The following is an 18,603-nucleotide window of genomic DNA, read 5'->3' on the forward strand; positions in this document are numbered from 1 at the left end:
TCCTTGACCAGAATTTTATCATTTATAAGCTTTCCAGGTAAAAGCAAACTTCAGCTTCCTGAAAATAATATTTTCAAAAGTTAAACACTGATTTCCTTCTTGAACCGCTGTAGTCCGTGTGCTGTAGGGTAGACCCACAAAGCCCTCAGGGAGAGAATTGTAGCCATTTGATCCAGTGAGTGTGATGGAACGGTGAGGTATTTCCCAGTCAGGATGGGGAGGGGCTTGGAGAGGGATTTGCAGGGGGTGGTATTCCCATGTATCTGTTGCCCTTGTCCTTCTAGATGGAAGTGGTTGTGGGTTTGGAAGGTGCTGTCTGTGGATCTTTGGTGAATTTCTGCAGTGTATCTTGTAGATAGTACACACTGCTGTTACTGAGCGTCGGTGGCGAAATCCAAGTTCTATATTTGCAGATGTGGAACTGACTAACTGCAAAACTGCTCCTGTACCTATCAAGATATTAATGCTTCTGGACACAGCCCCAGCCAGGTCTTTCCCTCAAGTCTTGCAAATTCCATCCACATTTTCACCAAATTGCACTCCTTTATTATTGACTTTATTCATGTTCAGATGTGCTCTCTCATCCTGAGGTGTCTTTCAATACTAAAACTTACATATTCCTACACTGAGTTCCTCAAACACTGTGCCTTGTCCCAAGCTGGTGCCTTGATCTAGCCCCGGTGCTGTACAAAGTGGTGTTACTCCTGTTCCCAGGCACAGAGCTACAATCTTGTTACTATGCAGATTATCATCACTTACAGCCAGGGCCTGTTCCCAAGTGGAATATCCACCCTCTGTAGACCTGCTCCCACCCAAAATCCTGCTCCTCCAATGTTCCTTGTTATCAGTCTCTTCCAGACATTGCTTGCACATCCAAATGCTGGCTAAACTATACACCCATGTGCATTCAGATCGAGGCTTCCCAAACTCCCATCCAGATGCTTCCCCAGTTGGATGTTCCTGTTCCCATCCGGCTGTAGCTGGGAATCTGTCATGTGGCTGTCAGTTTCTGTTGGATCTGTTTGTAGTTGGAAAGCTCGTGCTGGGAGACTGAAGGCTGCAGTGTGGCCAAGGCTTTCTTAAAGTCATCAGGCAGCAGGACAAGCTCCGAGGTCTCAGTGTCCACACCTGGCAGGGTATGGGGAAGAAATCATTGCAGCCATGTATATACACACACACACACACACACACACACACACACACAGAGCCCACTCACCCCCAATATCTACCTCCGAGTGCACAGTCAGTGTGGCACTTTGGGAAATCGACACACTGCTGGAATGCAGGAAAACATGCGCCCAATATATGCACAGCAGGATCCCACAAACAGTAAGGTTAGGCCACTGTTGTAATGTTGCGAGCAATTCTGGTCTCCTTCCTATCGGAAAGATGTTGCCAAACTTGAGAGTGTTCAGAAAAGATTTACAAGGATGTTGCCAGGGTTGGAGGATTTGAGCTATAGGGAGAGGCTGAACAGGCTGGGGCTGTTTTCCCTGGAGTGTCGGAGGCTGAGGGGTGACCTTATAGAGGTTTATAAAAGTATGAGGGGCATGGATAGGATAAATAGACAAAGTCTTTTCCCTGGGTTCGGGGAGTCCAGGACTAGAGGTGAAAATGTGTTGCTGCCTTCCTGAAGAAGGGCTGATGCCCGAAACATCGATTCTCCTGTTCCTTGGATGCTGCCTGACCTGCTGCGCTTTTCCAGCAACACATTTTCAGCTCTGATCTCCAGCATCTGCAGTCCTCACTTTCTCCTCCAGAACTAGAGGGCATAGGTTTAGGGTGAGAGGGGAAAGATATAAAAGAGACCTAAGGGGCAACCTTTTCACACAGAGGGTGGTACGTGTATGGAATGAGCTGCCAGAGGATGTGGTGGAGGCTGGTACAATTACAACATTTAAGAGGCATTTGGATGGGTGTATGAATAGGAAGGGTTTGGAGGGATATGGGCCGGGTGCTGGCAGGTGGGACTAGATTGGGTTGGGATATCTGGTTGGGTCGAAGGGTGTTTTTCCATGCTGTACATCTCTATGACTCTAACTGAAATGACAGATATTTCTTTTTTAAAAGGTTTCACTGGTTGATACCAGAAGCCTTTACCTCTAGAAGGCAGGGCAGCACCCCCTCTCTATACCACTGGGAGTCTCAGTCTGCTGTTTGGAAGGAGATTATCCCCCTCCCCCTTCTGCCCCTGAACACAATGTGTTCTTCACTCCACTTCAGCCATTGCACACTTGCTCCTGGAACACCGGATCACCTCCCCATATTCCTGGGTCACAGCCAGGTTATATTACTCCTGGCTCAGTGAAACTGCCTCAATGGCCTGTCCTGGCCTTGAGCAGCAGATCCAACAGACTGCATGGCCTCCTCCTGGACCTGAGAAGCAGCTCAATGGGGGGTACTGACCTACTCGTATGTCTCTAAAATGATATCGGTGAGTGTATCCTGTATCCTCTTTGACAATAGGTCAGGTCCCAGAGTACGGGAGAATAGCCAGAGCTGTCCCATTGTTTAAGAAGGGTAGCAGGGATCATCCAGGGAATTATAGGGTAGCAGGGATCATCCAGGGAATTATAGGGTAGCAGGGATCATCCAGGGAATTACAGGCCTATGAGCCTTGCAGTCTCCCTACCTCAGTGGTAGGGAAATCACTGGAAAAGACTCTCAGGGACAAGGTCTACATGTGTTTCGAAGCACATGGTTGTATTAGCAATAGACAGCATGGTTTTGTGCTGGGGAGGTTGAACCTCACTAACTTAATTGAGGTTTTTGAGGAGGTGACAAAGATGGTTGATGAGGGAAAAGCAGCTGATGTTGTCCACATGGATTTCAGTCAAGCTTTTGACAAGGTCCCTCATGGCAGACTGGTACAAAAGGTGAAGTCACATGGTATCAGGGGTGAGCTGGAGACAGAACTGGCTTAGTCACAGGAGATAGAGGGTAGGGGTGGAAGGGCTGTGACTCACAGGGATCACTGCTGGGACCTCTGCTGGAAATGATTTAGAGGAAAACGTGGTGGTCTAATTAGTGAGGTTGTGGAGTTGCAGATAGTGAGGAGAATTGTCAGGGGATACAGCAGGATATAGATCAGTTGGAGGCATGGGCAAAAAAATGGCAGGTGGTGTTTAATCCGGACAAATGTGGGGTGATGCATTTTGGAAGGTCAAGTACAGGTGGAAATTATACAGTGAACGACAGAACCCTTAGGTCTGTTGGTATGTAGAGGGATCTGGGTGTGCAGATCCACAGGCCACTGAAGGTGGTAGTGCAGCTAGATAAGGGAGTAACAAAAGGCTTATGGCACGCTTACCTTCATTGGAAAGGGGCAGTGAGTCTAAGGGTAGACAAGTTATGCTGCAACTTTATAGATCTTCAGATGGGCTGTTTTCACTGGAGTGCAGGAGGTTGTGGGAGGACCTGATAGGAGTTTATATGATTGTGAATGGCTTGGATAGAGTGGAAAGTATGAGGCTTTTTCCCAGGGTGGAAGGGTCAGCTACTAGGGGACACAGGTTCAAAGTGCGAGGGGGTGGGGAAGCTTAAAAGAGATGTGCGAGGCAGGTTTTTCCACACAGAGGGTGGTGAGTGCCTGGACGTACTGCCAGAGAAGGGGATGGAAACAGACACAACAGCAGCACTCAAGGAACACTTGGACAAATACATGAACAAGGAGGGAATAGGGAATATGGATCCTGTAAGCAAAGAGAGTTTTAGTATGGAAGACAAAAACGGTATCGGCATACTCTTAGAAGGTAGAAGGGCCTGTTCGTGTGCTGTATTGTTGCTCAACATGGGCCCACTTCAGGATAAAAGAGGGAACTTGGGGGAAGAGGATGTGGGTGCGATCCTAAAGGAGTACTTTAGGATCACACGGGGATGTGTGAGGTGGTGCACTTTGGGAGATTAAATGTTTAGGAAATGTATTTAGTTAATGGCAGGACCCTGAACAGCATTGATGTACAGAGGGATCTTGGGGTTGCAGTCCCTAGCTCCCTGAAAGTGGCCACACGGGTAGACAGGGTGATAAAGGAAGTGTTCGGCACGCTTGCCTTTATTGGTCAGGGAACTGAGGACATGTTGCAGCTTGATAAGACTTTGGTTAGGCCACACTTAGAATACTGCATTCAATTCTAGTCACTACATTATAGGAAGGATGTGGAGGCTTTGGAGAGGGTACATAAGAGGTTTACAGAATGCTGCCTGAATTAGAGAGCTCAAAACACTCAAGGTTATTTTCTTAGAGCAGCGGAGACCGAGGGGAGACTTTACAGAAGCCAATAAAATTAATAGATGCATGGATAGTATTAAAGTTCAGAATCTTTTCCCCAGTCTAAAACTGGAGGGGCACGCATTTAAGGTGAGAGGGAAAGTTCAAAGGAGATGTGAGGGGGCAAGTTTTTTTTAAAAGAGTGATAGGAGTGTGGAACACACTGCCAGGGGTGGTGGTGGAGGCAGGTACAATAGGGGCATTTAAGATAAACACATGAAAATGCAAGGAATGGAGAGATATGGATGGACTAAGGGCAGGCAGAAGGGATTAGTTTGATTTGGTGTCAGGTTCAGCACAACATCGTGGGCTACAGGGCCCACTGCCATTCTGTACTATGCTGTGTTCCCTTTAGAATGAAATGTAGGAGCATCAAGCCCAGAGAACCCTGGATGGTCAGGAATATTCAGGACTGGATAAACAGGAAAAAGACAGGCTTTTAACAAAGGAAGCAAAACTATGGAGGCTCCAGAGGAGTACAGAAGGTGCAGAGAGAAGGAGGAGAGCAAAGAGGGGGCATGAGAACACTGGTGAGCAAGGTTAGGGAGCATTCCAAAATATTCAATATCAACGAAGAGGATAACCAGGGAAGGGATAGGTCCTATTAGGGACCAAGAGGGTATTCGGTGCATGGAGCCAGAGGCCACCGGTACAATTTTAAACAAGTGTTTCACACCTGGCTTTACTCAGGAGGAGGAGGGGCAGAGCGTAGGTACAGAATCCGAGAAGGGGACAGAGGATCTTGAGCAGTCTAATACTGGGAGTGAAAAGGTTTTTGGGGTTTTGGCAGGTGAAAAATGGACAAATCCCCAGATCTGGAGCAGGTGTAACCCAGGCTGCTGTAGGTGGTGAGGGAGGAAATTATCCAAATGTTCAATTCCTCTCTGGGCACAGAGAAGCTGTCAGAGGACTGGAGGACAGCTAATGTGGTTCCCCTTTACAAGGAGAGTGGGAGAGAAACCAGGGGATTACAGGGCAATGGGTCTCACATCAGTGGGAGGGAAATTACTGGAGAGAATTCTGAAGGAGAGCATTAATCTCCACTTGGAGAGGCAAGGTTTGCTCAGGGATAGTCAGCACGGCTTTGTCAGAGGGAGGTCATGCTGAACAAATCTGGTGGAATGTTTCAAGGTGGTTACCAGGTGTGTAGATGTGGATAGCGCAGTTAATCTGGATTTTAGCGCGGCCCCACAGGGAAACTGATACAGAAGGTAAAAGCTGATGGGATTCAGCGTAACTTGGCAAATTCGAACCAGAATTAGCTCCAAGACAGGAGACAGAGGGGGGTGGTAGAAGGCTGTTTGTGTGATTAGAGCCCAGTGTGCAGTGGTGGCCCACAGGGATCTGTGCTGGGTTTATTTGTTATTCATTGATGGGATGCATAGGATAGGGAAGGAAACTGCAGGGACAGACACTCTTCAAATGTGGAGCTTATTCAAGGAACAGCTACTGCAGGTCCTTGATAAGTATACACCTATGAGGCAGGGAGGGAGTTGTCAAGAGAGGGGGCCTTGGTTTCCTCAGGAAGATGAAGCTCTTGTCAAGGAGGAAGAGGAAGGCTGATGTGAGGATGAGGCATGAAGGCTCAGTTAGGGGGATTGAGAGTTATAAGTTAGCCAGAAAAGACCTAAAGAGAGGGCTAAGAAGAGCCAGGAGGGGACATGAGACATTGTTGGTCAAGGAAAACCCTAAGGCCTTCTATAGGTATATCAGGAATAAAAGAATGACTAGAGTAAGATTAGGGTCAATCAAAGACAGTAGTGGAAAGTTGTGCTTGGAATCAGAGGACATAGGGGAAGCGCTTAAGGAATACTTTTTGTCAGTATTCACATTGCAGAAGGGCAATGTTAGTGAGAATACAGAGATACAAGATTAGATGGGATTGAGGTTGACAAAGAAGAAGTCTTAGCAATTTTGGAAGATCTGAAAATAGATAAGACCCCTGGGCCGGATGGGATTTTTCCTTGAATTCTTTGGGAAGCTAGGGAGGAGATTGCAGACCCTTTGGATTTGATCTTTATGTCGTCATTGTCTACAGGAGTAGTGCCAGATGACTGGAGGATAGCAAATGTTGTTTCCTTGTTCAAGAAGGGGAGTAGAGACAACTCTGGCAATTATAGGCCAGTGAGCCTTACTTCAGTTGTGGGTAATTAGAAAAGGTTATAAGAGATAGGATTTATAATCATCTGGAAAGGAATAAGTTGATTGGGGATAGTCAACATGGTTTTGTGAAGGGTAGGTCATGTCTCACAAATCTTATTGAGTTCTTTGAGATGGTGACCAAACAGGTGGATGAGGGTAAAGTGGTTGATGTGCTGTATATGGATTTCCGTAAGGTGTTTGATAAGGGTCCCTACGGTAGGCTATTGTACAAAATACGGAGTTTTGGGACTGAAGGTGATTTAGCAGTTTGGATCAGAAATTGGCTTGCTGAAAGAAGACAGAGGGTGGTGGTTGATGGGAGATGTTCATCTTGGAGCTCAGTTACCAGTGGTGTACTGCAAGGATCTGTTTTGGGGCTACTGTTGTTTGTCATTTTTATAAATGATCTGGAGTTAGGCGTAGAAGGATGGGTTAGTAAATTTGCAGATGACACTAAGGTAGGCAGAGTGGTGGATAGTGCTGAAGGATGTTGTGGGTTACAGAGGGACATAGATAAGCTGCAGAGCTGAGTTGAGAAAGTGGCAAGTGGAGTTTAATGTGGAAAAGTGTGAGATAGTTCACTTGGGAAGAAGTAACAGAAATGCAGAGTACTGGGCTAATGGTAAAATTCTTGGTCGTGTAGATGAACAGAGAGATCTCGGTATCCTGGGACACAGATCCCTGAAAGTTGCCACCCAGGTTGAAAGGGTTATTCAGAAAGCATGTGGGGTGTTTATTGGTAGGGGGATTGAGTTTCAGAGCCAAGAGGTCATTCTTCATCTGGACAAGACACTGGTCAGGCTGCACCTGGAGTATTGTCTGCAGTTCTAGTCATCGCACATTATCGGAAAGATGTGGAAGCTTTGGAAAGGGTTCAGAGGAGATTTACCAGGATGTTGCCTGGTTCGGAGGGAAGGTCTTAGAGGAAAGGCTGAGGGAACTTGAGGCTGTTTTTGTTGGAGAGAAGAAGGTTGAGAGGTGACTTAATCGAGACGTGTAAGATAATCAGAGGGTTAGATAGTGAGAGCCTTTTTCCTCAGATGGTGATGGTTAGCACAAGGGGACATAGCTTTAAATTGAGGGGTGATAGATATAGGACTGATAGTGGGGGTAGTTTCTTTACTCAGAGAGTAGTAGGGGTGAGGAATGGCCTGCCTGCAACAGTAGCAAACTCGCCGACAGCAAGAAGATTTAAACGGGCATTGGACATACATATGGATAATGATTGAGCAACGTAGGTTAGATGGACATCAGATTATTTTCAGAGCTCGGTGCAACATTGAGGGCCAAAGGGCCTGTACTGCGCTGTAACGTTCGATGTCAGCATCAGTAGGTAAGGATGGCAGATTTGTGGCCCTAAAGGACATTCATAAATCAGATGAGATTTTCTGACAATCAGCAATGGTGTCATGGTCATCAGGAGACTCTTGATTCCAGACTTTTATTGAATTCAAATTCCAGCAACTGCCCTGGTGGGATTCCAATGCAGGTTTCTTAATAGTCGAGCGATAATACAATGGCCATCGTATACTCCCTTGTCCATTATTGTACTTGAAGGAAAGATGATACTGTCCCAGTCAGGATGGGGAGGGGCTTGGAGGGGAACTTGCAGGGGGTGGTGTTCCTGCTGCCCTTGTCCTTCTAGATGGAAGTGATCTTGGGTTTGGAAGGTGCTGTCTGAGGATCTTTGGTGAATTTCTGCAGTGCATCTTGTAGACAGTACACACTGCTGCTACTGAGCGTCGGTGGGGGAGGGAGTGGGTGTTTGTGGATGTGGTGCCAATCAAGCGGCTGCTTTCTCCTGGATGGTGTTGAGCTTCTTGAGTGTTGTTGGAGCTTCCCCCATCCAGGGCAAGTGGGGAGTATTCCCTCACACTCCTGACTTGTATCTTGTAGATGGTGGACAGGCTTTGGGGAGTCAGGAGGGGAGTTACTCACCGCAGTATTCCCAGCCTCTGACCTGCTCTTGGAGCCGCTGTGTTTATGTGGTGAGTCCAGTTCAGTTTCTGGTCAATGGTAACCCCCAGGATATTGATAGTGGGGGATTCCGTGATGGTGACACCAGTGAATGTCAAGGATCAATGGTTGGATTGTTCGTTACTGGAGACCGTCATAGCCTGGCATTTGTGTGTGCGAATGTTACTTGTCATTTGTCAGCCCAAGCCTGGAGATTGTCCAGATCTTGTTGCATTTGGACTTGGACTTGGACTGCTGCAATATCTGAGGATGGTACTAAACACTGTAATCATCAGTAAACATCCCCACCTCTGACCTTATGACAGAGGGAAGGTGATTGATGAAGCAGCTGAAGATGGTTGGCCCTAGGACCCTCCCCTGAGGGACTCCTGCAGAGGTGTCCTGGAGCTGAGATGACTGACCCTCCAACAACCACAACCATCTTCCTCTGGGCCAGGTGTGACTCTAACCAGCGGAGAGTTTGCTCCTGATGCCCATTGATTCCAGTTTTGCCCGGGCTCCGTGATGCCACACTCGGTCGAATGCAGCCTTGATATCAAGGGCTGTCCCTCTCCCCTCCCCTCTGGAATCCAGCTCTTTTGTCCATGTTTGACCCAAGGCTGGAATGAGGTCAGGAGCTGGGTGACCCTGGGGGAACCCAAACTGGGCGTCACTGAGCAGGTTATTGCTGAGTGGGTGCTGCTTGATAGCTCTGTTCCTGACCCCTTCCATCACGTTACTGAGGATCGAGGGGAGGCGGTGGAATGTTCCTCCTGCAGGATGTTTGAGGTAGGGGTGACCACCGATACTCCTGCCGACTTCGTGTGCAGGAAATGCAGTCAGATCCTGATCCTCACCGAACGAGTTAGGGAACTGGAACTGGAACTGGATGAGCTGAGGATTATTAGAGAGGCTGAGAGGGTGATCGATAGAAGCTACAGGGACATAGTTACGCCAGAGAACAGAGGTAGCTGGGTAACAGTTAGAGGTGGGAAGGGGAAGAAACAGGCAGTGCAGGGTTCCCCTGTAGTCGTTCCCCTAAAAAATAAGTATGCAGCTTTGGAAACTGTTGGGGGGGACAGCCTTGCAGGTGTAAGCTGCAGTGAAGGGGTCTGTGGCTCTGAGATTCAGAAGGGAAAGGGGGAGAAGAAGAGAGCGCTAGTTATAGGGGACTCTCTAGTTAGAGGGACGGACAGGCGGTTCTGTGGACATGGGCGAGACTCTCGGATGGTTTGTTGCCTCCCGGGTGCTAGGGTCCGAGATGTCTCGGACCGTGTCTTCAGAATCCTTAAGGGGGAGGGTGTGCAGCCAGAAGTCGTGGTACACATTGGCACCAACGACATAGGTAGGAAGAGGGGCGGGGAGGTCATTCAAGAGCTCAAGGAGTTGGGCTGGAAGCTAAAAGCTAGGACAGACAGAGTCGTCATCTCTGGGTTGTTGCCGGTGCCACGTGACAGAGAGGCAAAGAATAGGGAGAGAGTGCAGTTGAACACGTGGCTGCAAGGATGGTGTAGGAGGGAGGGCTTCAGATATTTGGACAATTGGACTGCATTCTGGGGAAGGTGGGACCTGTATAAACAGGACGGGTTGCACCTGAACCAGAAGGGCACCAATATCCTGGGGGGTAGGTTTGCTAGCACTCTTCGGGGGGGTTTAAACTAATTTGGCAGGGGGATGGGATCCGGACTTGTAGTCCAGCAAGTAAGCTAGCTGTGTGTCAGGATGTCCAAGACTGTAGGGAGGCTGTGGAGAAGGTAGCACTGACAGGGACTACTTGCGGACACAGAGATGGGCTCAAGTGCGTATACTTCAATGCAAGGAGTATCAGAAATAAGGTGGGTGAACTTAAGGCGTGGATCGGTACCTGGGACTACGATGTTGTAGCCATCACGGAAACATGGATAGATGAGGGACAGGAATGGCTGTTGGAGGTTCCTGGTTACAGATGTTTCAGTAAGATTAGGGAGGGTGGTAAAAAAGGAGGGGGGGTGGCATTGCTAATTAGAAATGGTATAACGGCTGCAGAAAGGAAGTTTGAGGGAGATCTGCCTCTGGAGGTAGTATGGGCTGAAGTCAGAAATAGGAAAGGTGCAGTCACCTTGTTGGGTGTTTATTATAGGCCCCCCAATAGCAGCAAAGATGTGGAGAAACAGATTGGGAAACAGATTTTGGAAAGGTGCAGAAGCCACAGGGTCGTAGTCATGGGCGACTTCAACTTCCCAAATATTGATTGGAAGCTCTTTAGATCAAGTAGATTGGATGGGGCGGTGTTTGTGCAGTGTGTCCAGGAAGCTTTTCTAACGCAGTATGTAGATTGTCCAACCAGAGGGGAGGCCATATTGGATTTGGTACTCGGTAACGAACCGGGACAAGTGGTGGGCTTGTTAGTGGGTGAACATTTTGGTGATGGCGACCACAATTCTGTCACTTTCACCTTGGTTATGGAGAGGGATAGGTGCACACAACAAGGAAGTTTTTACAATTGGGGGAAGGGAAATTACGATGCTGTAAGACAGGATTTGAGGAGCATACGTTGGGAGCATAGGCTGTCAGGGAAGGATGTGGTGGAAATGTGGGACTTTTTCAAGGAGCAGATACGACGTGTCCTTGATATGTATGTACCGATCAGGCAGGAAAGAAATGGTCGTGTGAGGGAGCCTTGGTTGACGAGGGAGGTTGAATGTCTAGTAAAGAGGAAGAAGGAGGCTTACATAAGGTTGAGGAAACAAGGTTCAGACAGAGCAGTGGAGGGATACAGGATAGCCAGAAGGGACCTGAAGAAAGGGATTAGGAGAGCTAAGAGAGGGCATGAAAAATCCCTGGCGGATAGGATCAAGGATAACCCCAAGGCATTCTATGCGTATGTGAGAAACCTGAGAATGACGAGAACGAGGGTAGGTCCGATCAAGGACAGTGGTGGGAGACTGTGTATTGAGTCGGAAGAGATAGGAGAGGTCTTGAACAAGTACTTCTCTTCAGTATTTACGAACGAGAGGGACTGTATTGTTGAAGAGGAGAGTGTGAAACGGACTGATAAGCTAGAAGAGATATCTGTTAGGAAGGAAGATGTGTTGGACATTTTGAACAACTTGAGGATAGACAAGTCCCCCGGGCCTGACGGGATATATCCTAGGATTATGTGGGAAGCAAGAGAGGAAATTGCAGTACCGTTGGCAATGATCTTCTCGTCTTCACTGGCAACGGGGGTGGTACCAGGGGACTGGAGAGTAGCGAATGTTGTGCCCCTGTTCAAAAAAGGGAATAGGGATAACCCCGGGAATTACAGGCCAGTTAGTCTTACTTCTGTGGTAGGCAAAGTAATGGAAAGGGTACTGAGGGATAGGATTTACGAGTATCTGGAACGGCACTGCTTGATTAGGGACAGCCAGCACGGATTTGTGAAGGGTAGGTCTTGCCTTACAAGTCTTATTGAATTCTTCGAGGAGGTGACCAAGCATGTGGATGAGGGTAGAGCAGTGGATGTAGTGTACATGGATTTTAGTAAGGCATTTGATAAGGTTCCCCATGGTAGGCTTATGCGGAAAGTCAGGAGGCATGGGATAGAGGGAAATTTGGCCAATTGGATAGAAAACTGGCTAACCGGTCGAAGTCAGAGAGTGGTGGTAGATGGTAAATATTCAGCATGGAGTCCAGTTACAAGTGGAGTTCCGCAGGGATCAGTTCTGGGTCCTCTGCTGTTTGTAATTTTTATTAATGACTTAGATGAGGGAGTCGAAGGGTGGGTCAGTAAATTTGCAGATGATACAAAGATAGGTGGAGTTGTGGACAGTGAGGAGGGCTGTTGTCGGCTGCAGAGGGACTTAGATATGATGCAGAGCTGGGCTGAGGAGTGGCAGATGGAGTTCAACCCTGCCAAGTGTGAAGTTGTCCATTTTGGAAGAACAAATAAGAATGCGGAATACAGGGTTAATGGTAGGGTTCTTGGTCAGGTGGAGGAACAGAGGGATCTTGGGGTCTATGTACATAGATCTTTGAAGGTTGCCACTCAGGTGGATAGAGTTTGTAAGAAGGCCTATGGAGTATTATCGTTCATTAGCAGAGGGATTGAATTCAAGAGTCGTGAGGTGATGTTGCAGCTGTACAGGACTTTGGTTAGGCCACATTTGGAGTACTGTGTGCAGTTCTGGTCGCCTCACTTTAGGAAAGATGTGGAAGCTTTGGAGAGGGTGCAGAGAAGATTTACCAGGATGTTGCCTGGAATGGAGAGTAGGTCATACGAGGATAGGTTGAGAGTTCTCGGCCTTTTCTCGTTGGAACGGCGAAGGATGAGGGGTGACTTGATAGAGGTTTATAAGATGATCAGAGGAATAGATAGAGTAGACAGTCAGAAACTTTTCCCCGGGTACAACAGAGTGTTACAAGGGGACATAAATTTAAGGTGAAGGGTGGAAGGTATAGGGGAGATGTCAGGGGTGGGTTCTTCACCCAGAGAGTGGTGGGGGCATGGAATGCGCTGCCCGTGGGAGTGGTAGAGTCAGATTCATTGGCGACCTTTAAGCGGCATTTGGATAGGTACATGGATGGGTGCTTAATCTAGGATAGAAGTTCGGCACAACATCGTGGGCCGAAGGGCCTGTTCTGTGCTGTATTGTTCTATGTTCTATGATGGGGGGGGTAATTGGCCGGGTTGGATCTGTCCTGCTTTTTATATACAGGACATACCTGGGCAATGTTCCACATTGTCGGGTAGATGCCAGTGTTGTAACTGTACTGGAACAACTTGGCTGGGGGAGAGCAAGTTCTGGAGCACACGTCTTCAGTCCTATTGCTGGTAAACAGATTATGGAACGATGTAGAGGCAATAGGGTAGTGGTGATGGGAGATTTTCCCAACACTGACTGGGATACACTTAGCGTCAGAGGTCTGGATGGAGTAGAGTTTGTTAGAAGCGTCCAGGAGAGTTTTCTAGAACAGTGTGTCAATAGTCCGACGAGGGAAGGGGCCATATTGGACCTGGTACTGGGGAACGAGCCAGACCAGGTGGGAGAAGTTGCAGTGGGGGATTTCTTTAGGAACAGTGACCACAATTCTGTACGTTTTGGAATACTCGTAGATAAAGAAGAGAGTGGTCCTGAGGGAAGAGTACTAAACTGGGCCAAGGCTAATTATATCAAAATTAGGCAGGACTTGGGAAATGTGGATTGGACACAGCTATTTGAAGGGAAGTCCATATTTGAGATGCGGGAGGCTTTCAAAGATAGGTTAAAGATAGTGCAGGATAGGTATGTCCCGTTGAAGGCAAAGGATAGGAAGGGCAAGATTCATGAACCGTGGATGACAGGAGGAATTGTATGACTAGCCAAGAGGAAAAGGGAAGCATACATAAGGTCCAGGCAGCTAAGAACAGAACGGGCCCTGGAGGAATATCGGAAGAGTAGGACAAGTCTTAATCAAGCGGGATAAAAGGGGTCATGAAATAACTTTAGTGAGAAGAATTAAGGAGAATCCCAAAGCATTTTATTCTTATACAAGAAGCAAGTGGGTAACTAGAGAAAGGATTGGTCCACTAAAGGATAATGAAGGAAGGCTGTGTGTCGAACCTGAGAGAATGGGTGAGATTCTGAATGATTACTTGGCATCAGTGTTCACTGAGGAGAGGGACATGATGAATGTTGAGATTAGAGATAGAAGTTTGATTAGTCTGGATCACGTTGACATAAGTAGGGAAGAGGTGTTGGGTAGGCTAGAGGTTATTAAGGTGGACAAATCCCCAGGACCGGATGGGATCTATCCCAGGAGGTGAGAGAGGAAATAGCTGGGGCCTTGACAGATATCTTTGTGACATCCTTAAACACAGATGACGTGCCGGAGGACTGGAAGGTTGCTCATGTTGTCCCCCTGTACAAGAAGGGTAGTAGGGATATTCCGGGGTAACTACAGACCGGTGAGCCTGATGTCGGTGGTGGGAAGTTGCTGGAGAAGGTACTGAGGGATAGGATCTATTTATATTTGGAAAAGAATGGGCTTATCAGTGATAGGCAACATGGTTTTGTGTGGGGGAGATCGTGCCTTAATAGAGTTCTTCGAGGAAGTGACCAAGTTGATAGATGAAGGAAGGGCTGTTGATGTCATGTACGTGGACTTTAGTAAGGCATTTGAGAAAGACTAATGGAGAAAGTGAAGTCACATGGTGTGCAGGGTGTTCTAGCTCGGTGGATAAGGAACAGGAGACAGAGAGTAGTAGTTGAAGGAATGTCTCAAAATGGAGAAAGGTGACCAGTGGTGTTCCACAGGGGTCAGTATTGGGGCCACTGTTGTTTGTAATATACATAAATGATCTGGAAGAGGGCACTGTTGGTATGATCAGGCAAGTTTGCAGATGACACGAAGATTGGTGGAGTAGCAGAAAGCATAAGGGACTGTCAGAGAATACAGGAGGATATAGATAGACTGGAGAGTTGGGCAGAAAAGTGGCAGATGGAGTTCAATCCAGACAAATGAGAGGTGATGCATTTAGGTAAGTCTAAGTCTACAGCGAATTATACAATGAATGGAAGAGCCTTTGGAAAAGTTGATGGGCAGAGAGATTTGGAAGTACAGGTCCATTGTACCCTGAAGGTTACTGCACAGGTGGATAGAGTGGTCAAGAAGGCATATGGTATGCTTGCCTTCATCAGAGGGGTATTGAGTATAAGAGCTGGCAGGTCATGTTAAAATTGTACAAGACATTGGTTTGGCCGCATTAGAATACTGTGTACAGTTCTGGTCGCCACATTACCAAAAGGATGTGGACGCTTTGGAGAGGGTGCAGAGAAGGTTTACGAGGATGTTGCCTGGTATGAAGGTGCTAGCTATGAAGAGAGGTTGAGTAGGTTAGGTTTGTTTTCACTAGAAAAAAGGAGATTGAGGGGGGACCTGATTGAGGTTTACAAAATCATGAAGGGTATAGACAGGGTGGATAGAGACAAGCTTTTTCCCAGGGTGAAGGATTCCATAACGAGAGATCACGCTTTCAAGGTGAGAAGTGCAAAGTTTAAGGGGGATACACGCGGCAAGTACTTCACACAGAGGGTGGTGGGTGTCTGGAACGCGTTGCCAGCAGAGGTGGTAGAGGCAGGCTCGGTAGATTCATTTAGATGCATTAGGACAGATGCATGAGTAGGTGGGGAGCAGAGGGATACAGATGGTTAGGAATTGGGCGACAGGTTTAGACAGTGATTTGGATTGGCTCAGGCTTGGAGGGCCGAAGGGCCTGTTTCCTGGGCTGTAAATTCTCTTTGTTCTTTGAATGTTGTCAGGGCCCATTGCCTTTACAGTATCCAGCGTCTCCAACCGTTTCTTAATATCACGTGGAGTGACCCGAATTGGCTGGAGCCTGGTATCTGTGACCCTGGGGACCACTGGAGGAGGCTGAGATGGATCATACACTCGGCACTTCAGACTGAAGATTACTGTGAAAGTTTCAGCTTTCTCCTTTCCCCTGATGTGCTGGGCTCCTCCATCATTGAGGTGGGGGGGGGGGGGGGAGATTTGTGGAGCCTCCTCCCCCAGTGAGTTGTTTAACTGCCCACCCCATTCACACCTGGATGTGGCAGGACTGCAGACCTTAGATTGGGGATGGTGGTTGTGGGATCCCTTAGCTCTGTCTACCACTTGCAGCTTATGCTGTTTGGCAAGTCATCCTGTTTGGTATCTTCACCAGACTGGCACCTCATCGTCAGGTCTGCCTGATGCTGCTCCCAGCATGTTCCCCCCCCCATTGACTTGAGGTGTATAAGATTGTGAGGGGTATGGACAGGGTAAATGGAAAGCAGCTGTACCTTTAGTTGAAGGGCCATAATTTTAACCTGAAAGACAGAGATTTTGAGGGGATTGGAGGAAAACTGCTTTCACCCAGAGTCATGCACACCTGGAATACACTGCCTGGGCTGGAAACCTCACAACCTTTAAAAAGGACGGGGATGAACACTTCACGTGTCATAACATTCAGGGCTTTGGGATCTAGTGCTGGAAAGCTGATTAATGCAGATAGATTGGCAAAGACTGGATGGGCCGAAGGGGCCTCTTGTCTGCTGCATGACTAATCCCTACATCCCACAGTATGTAAGGAAGTGCCTTAAGGTCACCTTCCAAGATTCTATAGACCGTGGAATAGTTCTGGAATGTTGGAGGATCTCATATGTTGTCCAATTTTGTAAAAAGGGAGGCAGAGAGAAAACTGGGAATTACAGCCAAGTGAGTCTGACCTCAGCGGTGGGAAAAATGCGATAGTCTATTATGTAAGATATAACAGCTCAGCCCTTGGAAAACCTTTGTGACAAAAAGACAAGGTTTTTGACAATGTCCCGTATGAGAGATCAATGTGTGACATTAAATCACATGGGATTAGGGGGCAGTGTACTGACATGGATAGTGAGCTGGTTAGCAGACAGGAAACAAAGAGTAGGAATAAACGGGTCTGGTTCCAAGCAGCAGGCAGTGACGAGTGGGATAGCGCAGGGATCAGTGGGATACCGCGGGGATCAGTGGGATACGGCGGGGATCAGTGGGATACCGCGGGGACCCACAGGGATCGGTGCTTGGACCCTGCTATCCACAATATACATGAATGATGTCGGTGGGGGAACTAAATGTAATCTCTGCAGGTTTACAGACAGCACAAAGCTGGGTGGGAGGGTGAGCTGTGAGGAACATGCAGAGATGTCTCAGTGGGATTTGGACAGGCTGAGGGAGTGGGGAAATACATGGGAGATGCAGGATAATGTGGATAAATGTGAGGGGTTGGGGGGGGGGGGGGAGGGTCAGGAGGCAGATGATGATCTGAATGGGGACAGATTGGGAAAGGGGCAGGGGCAATGGCACCTGGGTGTCCTTGTACCCCAGTCTCTGAAAGTAAGCGTGCAGGTACAGCAGGCAGTGAGGAAGGGAAATGGGATGTGGGCCTTTATAGGGAGAGGATTCGAGTCCAGGAGCAGGGAGGTCTTGCTGCAATTATACAGGGCCTTGGGGAGACCACACCTGGAGTATTGTGGACAGGTTTGGTCTCCTTATCTGAGGAAGGATGTTCTGGTGATGGAGGGAGGGCAGCGAAGGGTTACCAGACTGATTCCTGGGAGGGCAGGGCTGATGGATGGAGAGAGACTGGATCAGTTAGGAATTATATTCACTGGAGTTTAGAACATAGAACATTACAGTGCAGGAGTTCAGGAGATTGAGGGGTGAATCTCATAAAAACCTGTCAGATTGGTATGACAGGTCGGCGCAACATCGAGGGCCAAAGGGCCTGTCCTGCGCTGGAATGTTCTATGTTCTTAAATCTGTAAAAAGGGCCTGTCCAAACAGGACACCCCAGGGTAAACACAGGAAGGATAGTCCTGATGACCAGGAAGTCCAGAACCAGGGGCACAGTCTAAGGAAATGGGGCGAGCCAATTAGGAGGGAGAGCAATGGGAATGTCTTTACCCAGAGTGTGGGGGAGGGAGGAGGTGGGGGGGGGGGGGGGTGGGGGGTGGCTGTGGAATTCTCTGATCCAGAATGTGGTTGAGCCCATAACATTGAATGCTTTCAGGAAGGAGTTAGATTTTGTGTTTTGGCTAAAGAGATCAAAGGTTAGGCGGAGAAAGCAGGAACAGGGGACTAAATTGGACAGCAGTGATATGGTCACATGGAGTGTTGCCACAGACTCGAAGAACTGGACAGTCGATACATATTCCTGTTTTGGTTCACCCAGCATCTCAGCCAGGCCCACAGGGGCCAACTGGACCTCCCAGTCACCACCCACTTCAATTCCCTCAACCATTCCATTTCAGACATGGGAAATGGGGTGATGGGATGGTGGGGATGAGGGTGTGGTGGTTGGGGTTGGGGAGAATGGGGTGGTGGGGGTGCGTTATGGTGTGGGGGGCAATGGGGTAGAGAGGGCAATGGGGTGCGGGGGGGGTTGGATTGAGACAAACCTTGCTGGATGTGGCTGATCTTGCGTTTGAGGGCTGCCATCATGGCGTCAGAGCAGAGGGAGTATAGGTCAGCACCAGTCAGATAGGCTGGGCACTGTTCCACCACATGCTTCAGGCTCACACTGGGGTGTAACGTGAACCTGCCAAGGAAAACAGTGGGCTCAGCAAAGCACAGATATCCACACAAACACTACCTGCTTCCAACCCCTCTCCTTTCTAAACTCTCCGCCTGGTGCCTGTGCTTGCCCTCTAACCCTGGGCATGACCTCCAACCCCACCTCCCAGGGGTAGCCTTCCAACTCACTTTCCTATTATTTACTA

The 18,603-nt window shown here is 48.3% G+C and overlaps 1 protein-coding gene across 1 annotated transcript in view; it reads right to left on the bottom strand.

Annotated features, from left to right (window-relative positions):
- LOC140453820 (peroxisomal ATPase PEX6-like) overlaps positions 1 to 18,603 on the bottom strand; it is a 49,592-nt gene continuing 30,989 nt past the window's right edge. The window contains exons 10-11 of the mRNA XM_072548709.1: positions 18,283 to 18,422; positions 1 to 1,128 (exon numbers count right to left, since the gene is read on the bottom strand). Of these exons, the coding sequence (XP_072404810.1) occupies positions 992 to 1,128; positions 18,283 to 18,422 (277 nt within the window). The 3' untranslated portion in view covers positions 1 to 991. The remainder of the gene's footprint in view (positions 1,129 to 18,282; positions 18,423 to 18,603) is intronic.

This window comes from Chiloscyllium punctatum, chromosome 3 (assembly GCF_047496795.1).
Source record: "Chiloscyllium punctatum isolate Juve2018m chromosome 3, sChiPun1.3, whole genome shotgun sequence".
In the NCBI taxonomy this organism is placed as follows: domain Eukaryota; kingdom Metazoa; phylum Chordata; class Chondrichthyes; order Orectolobiformes; family Hemiscylliidae; genus Chiloscyllium; species Chiloscyllium punctatum.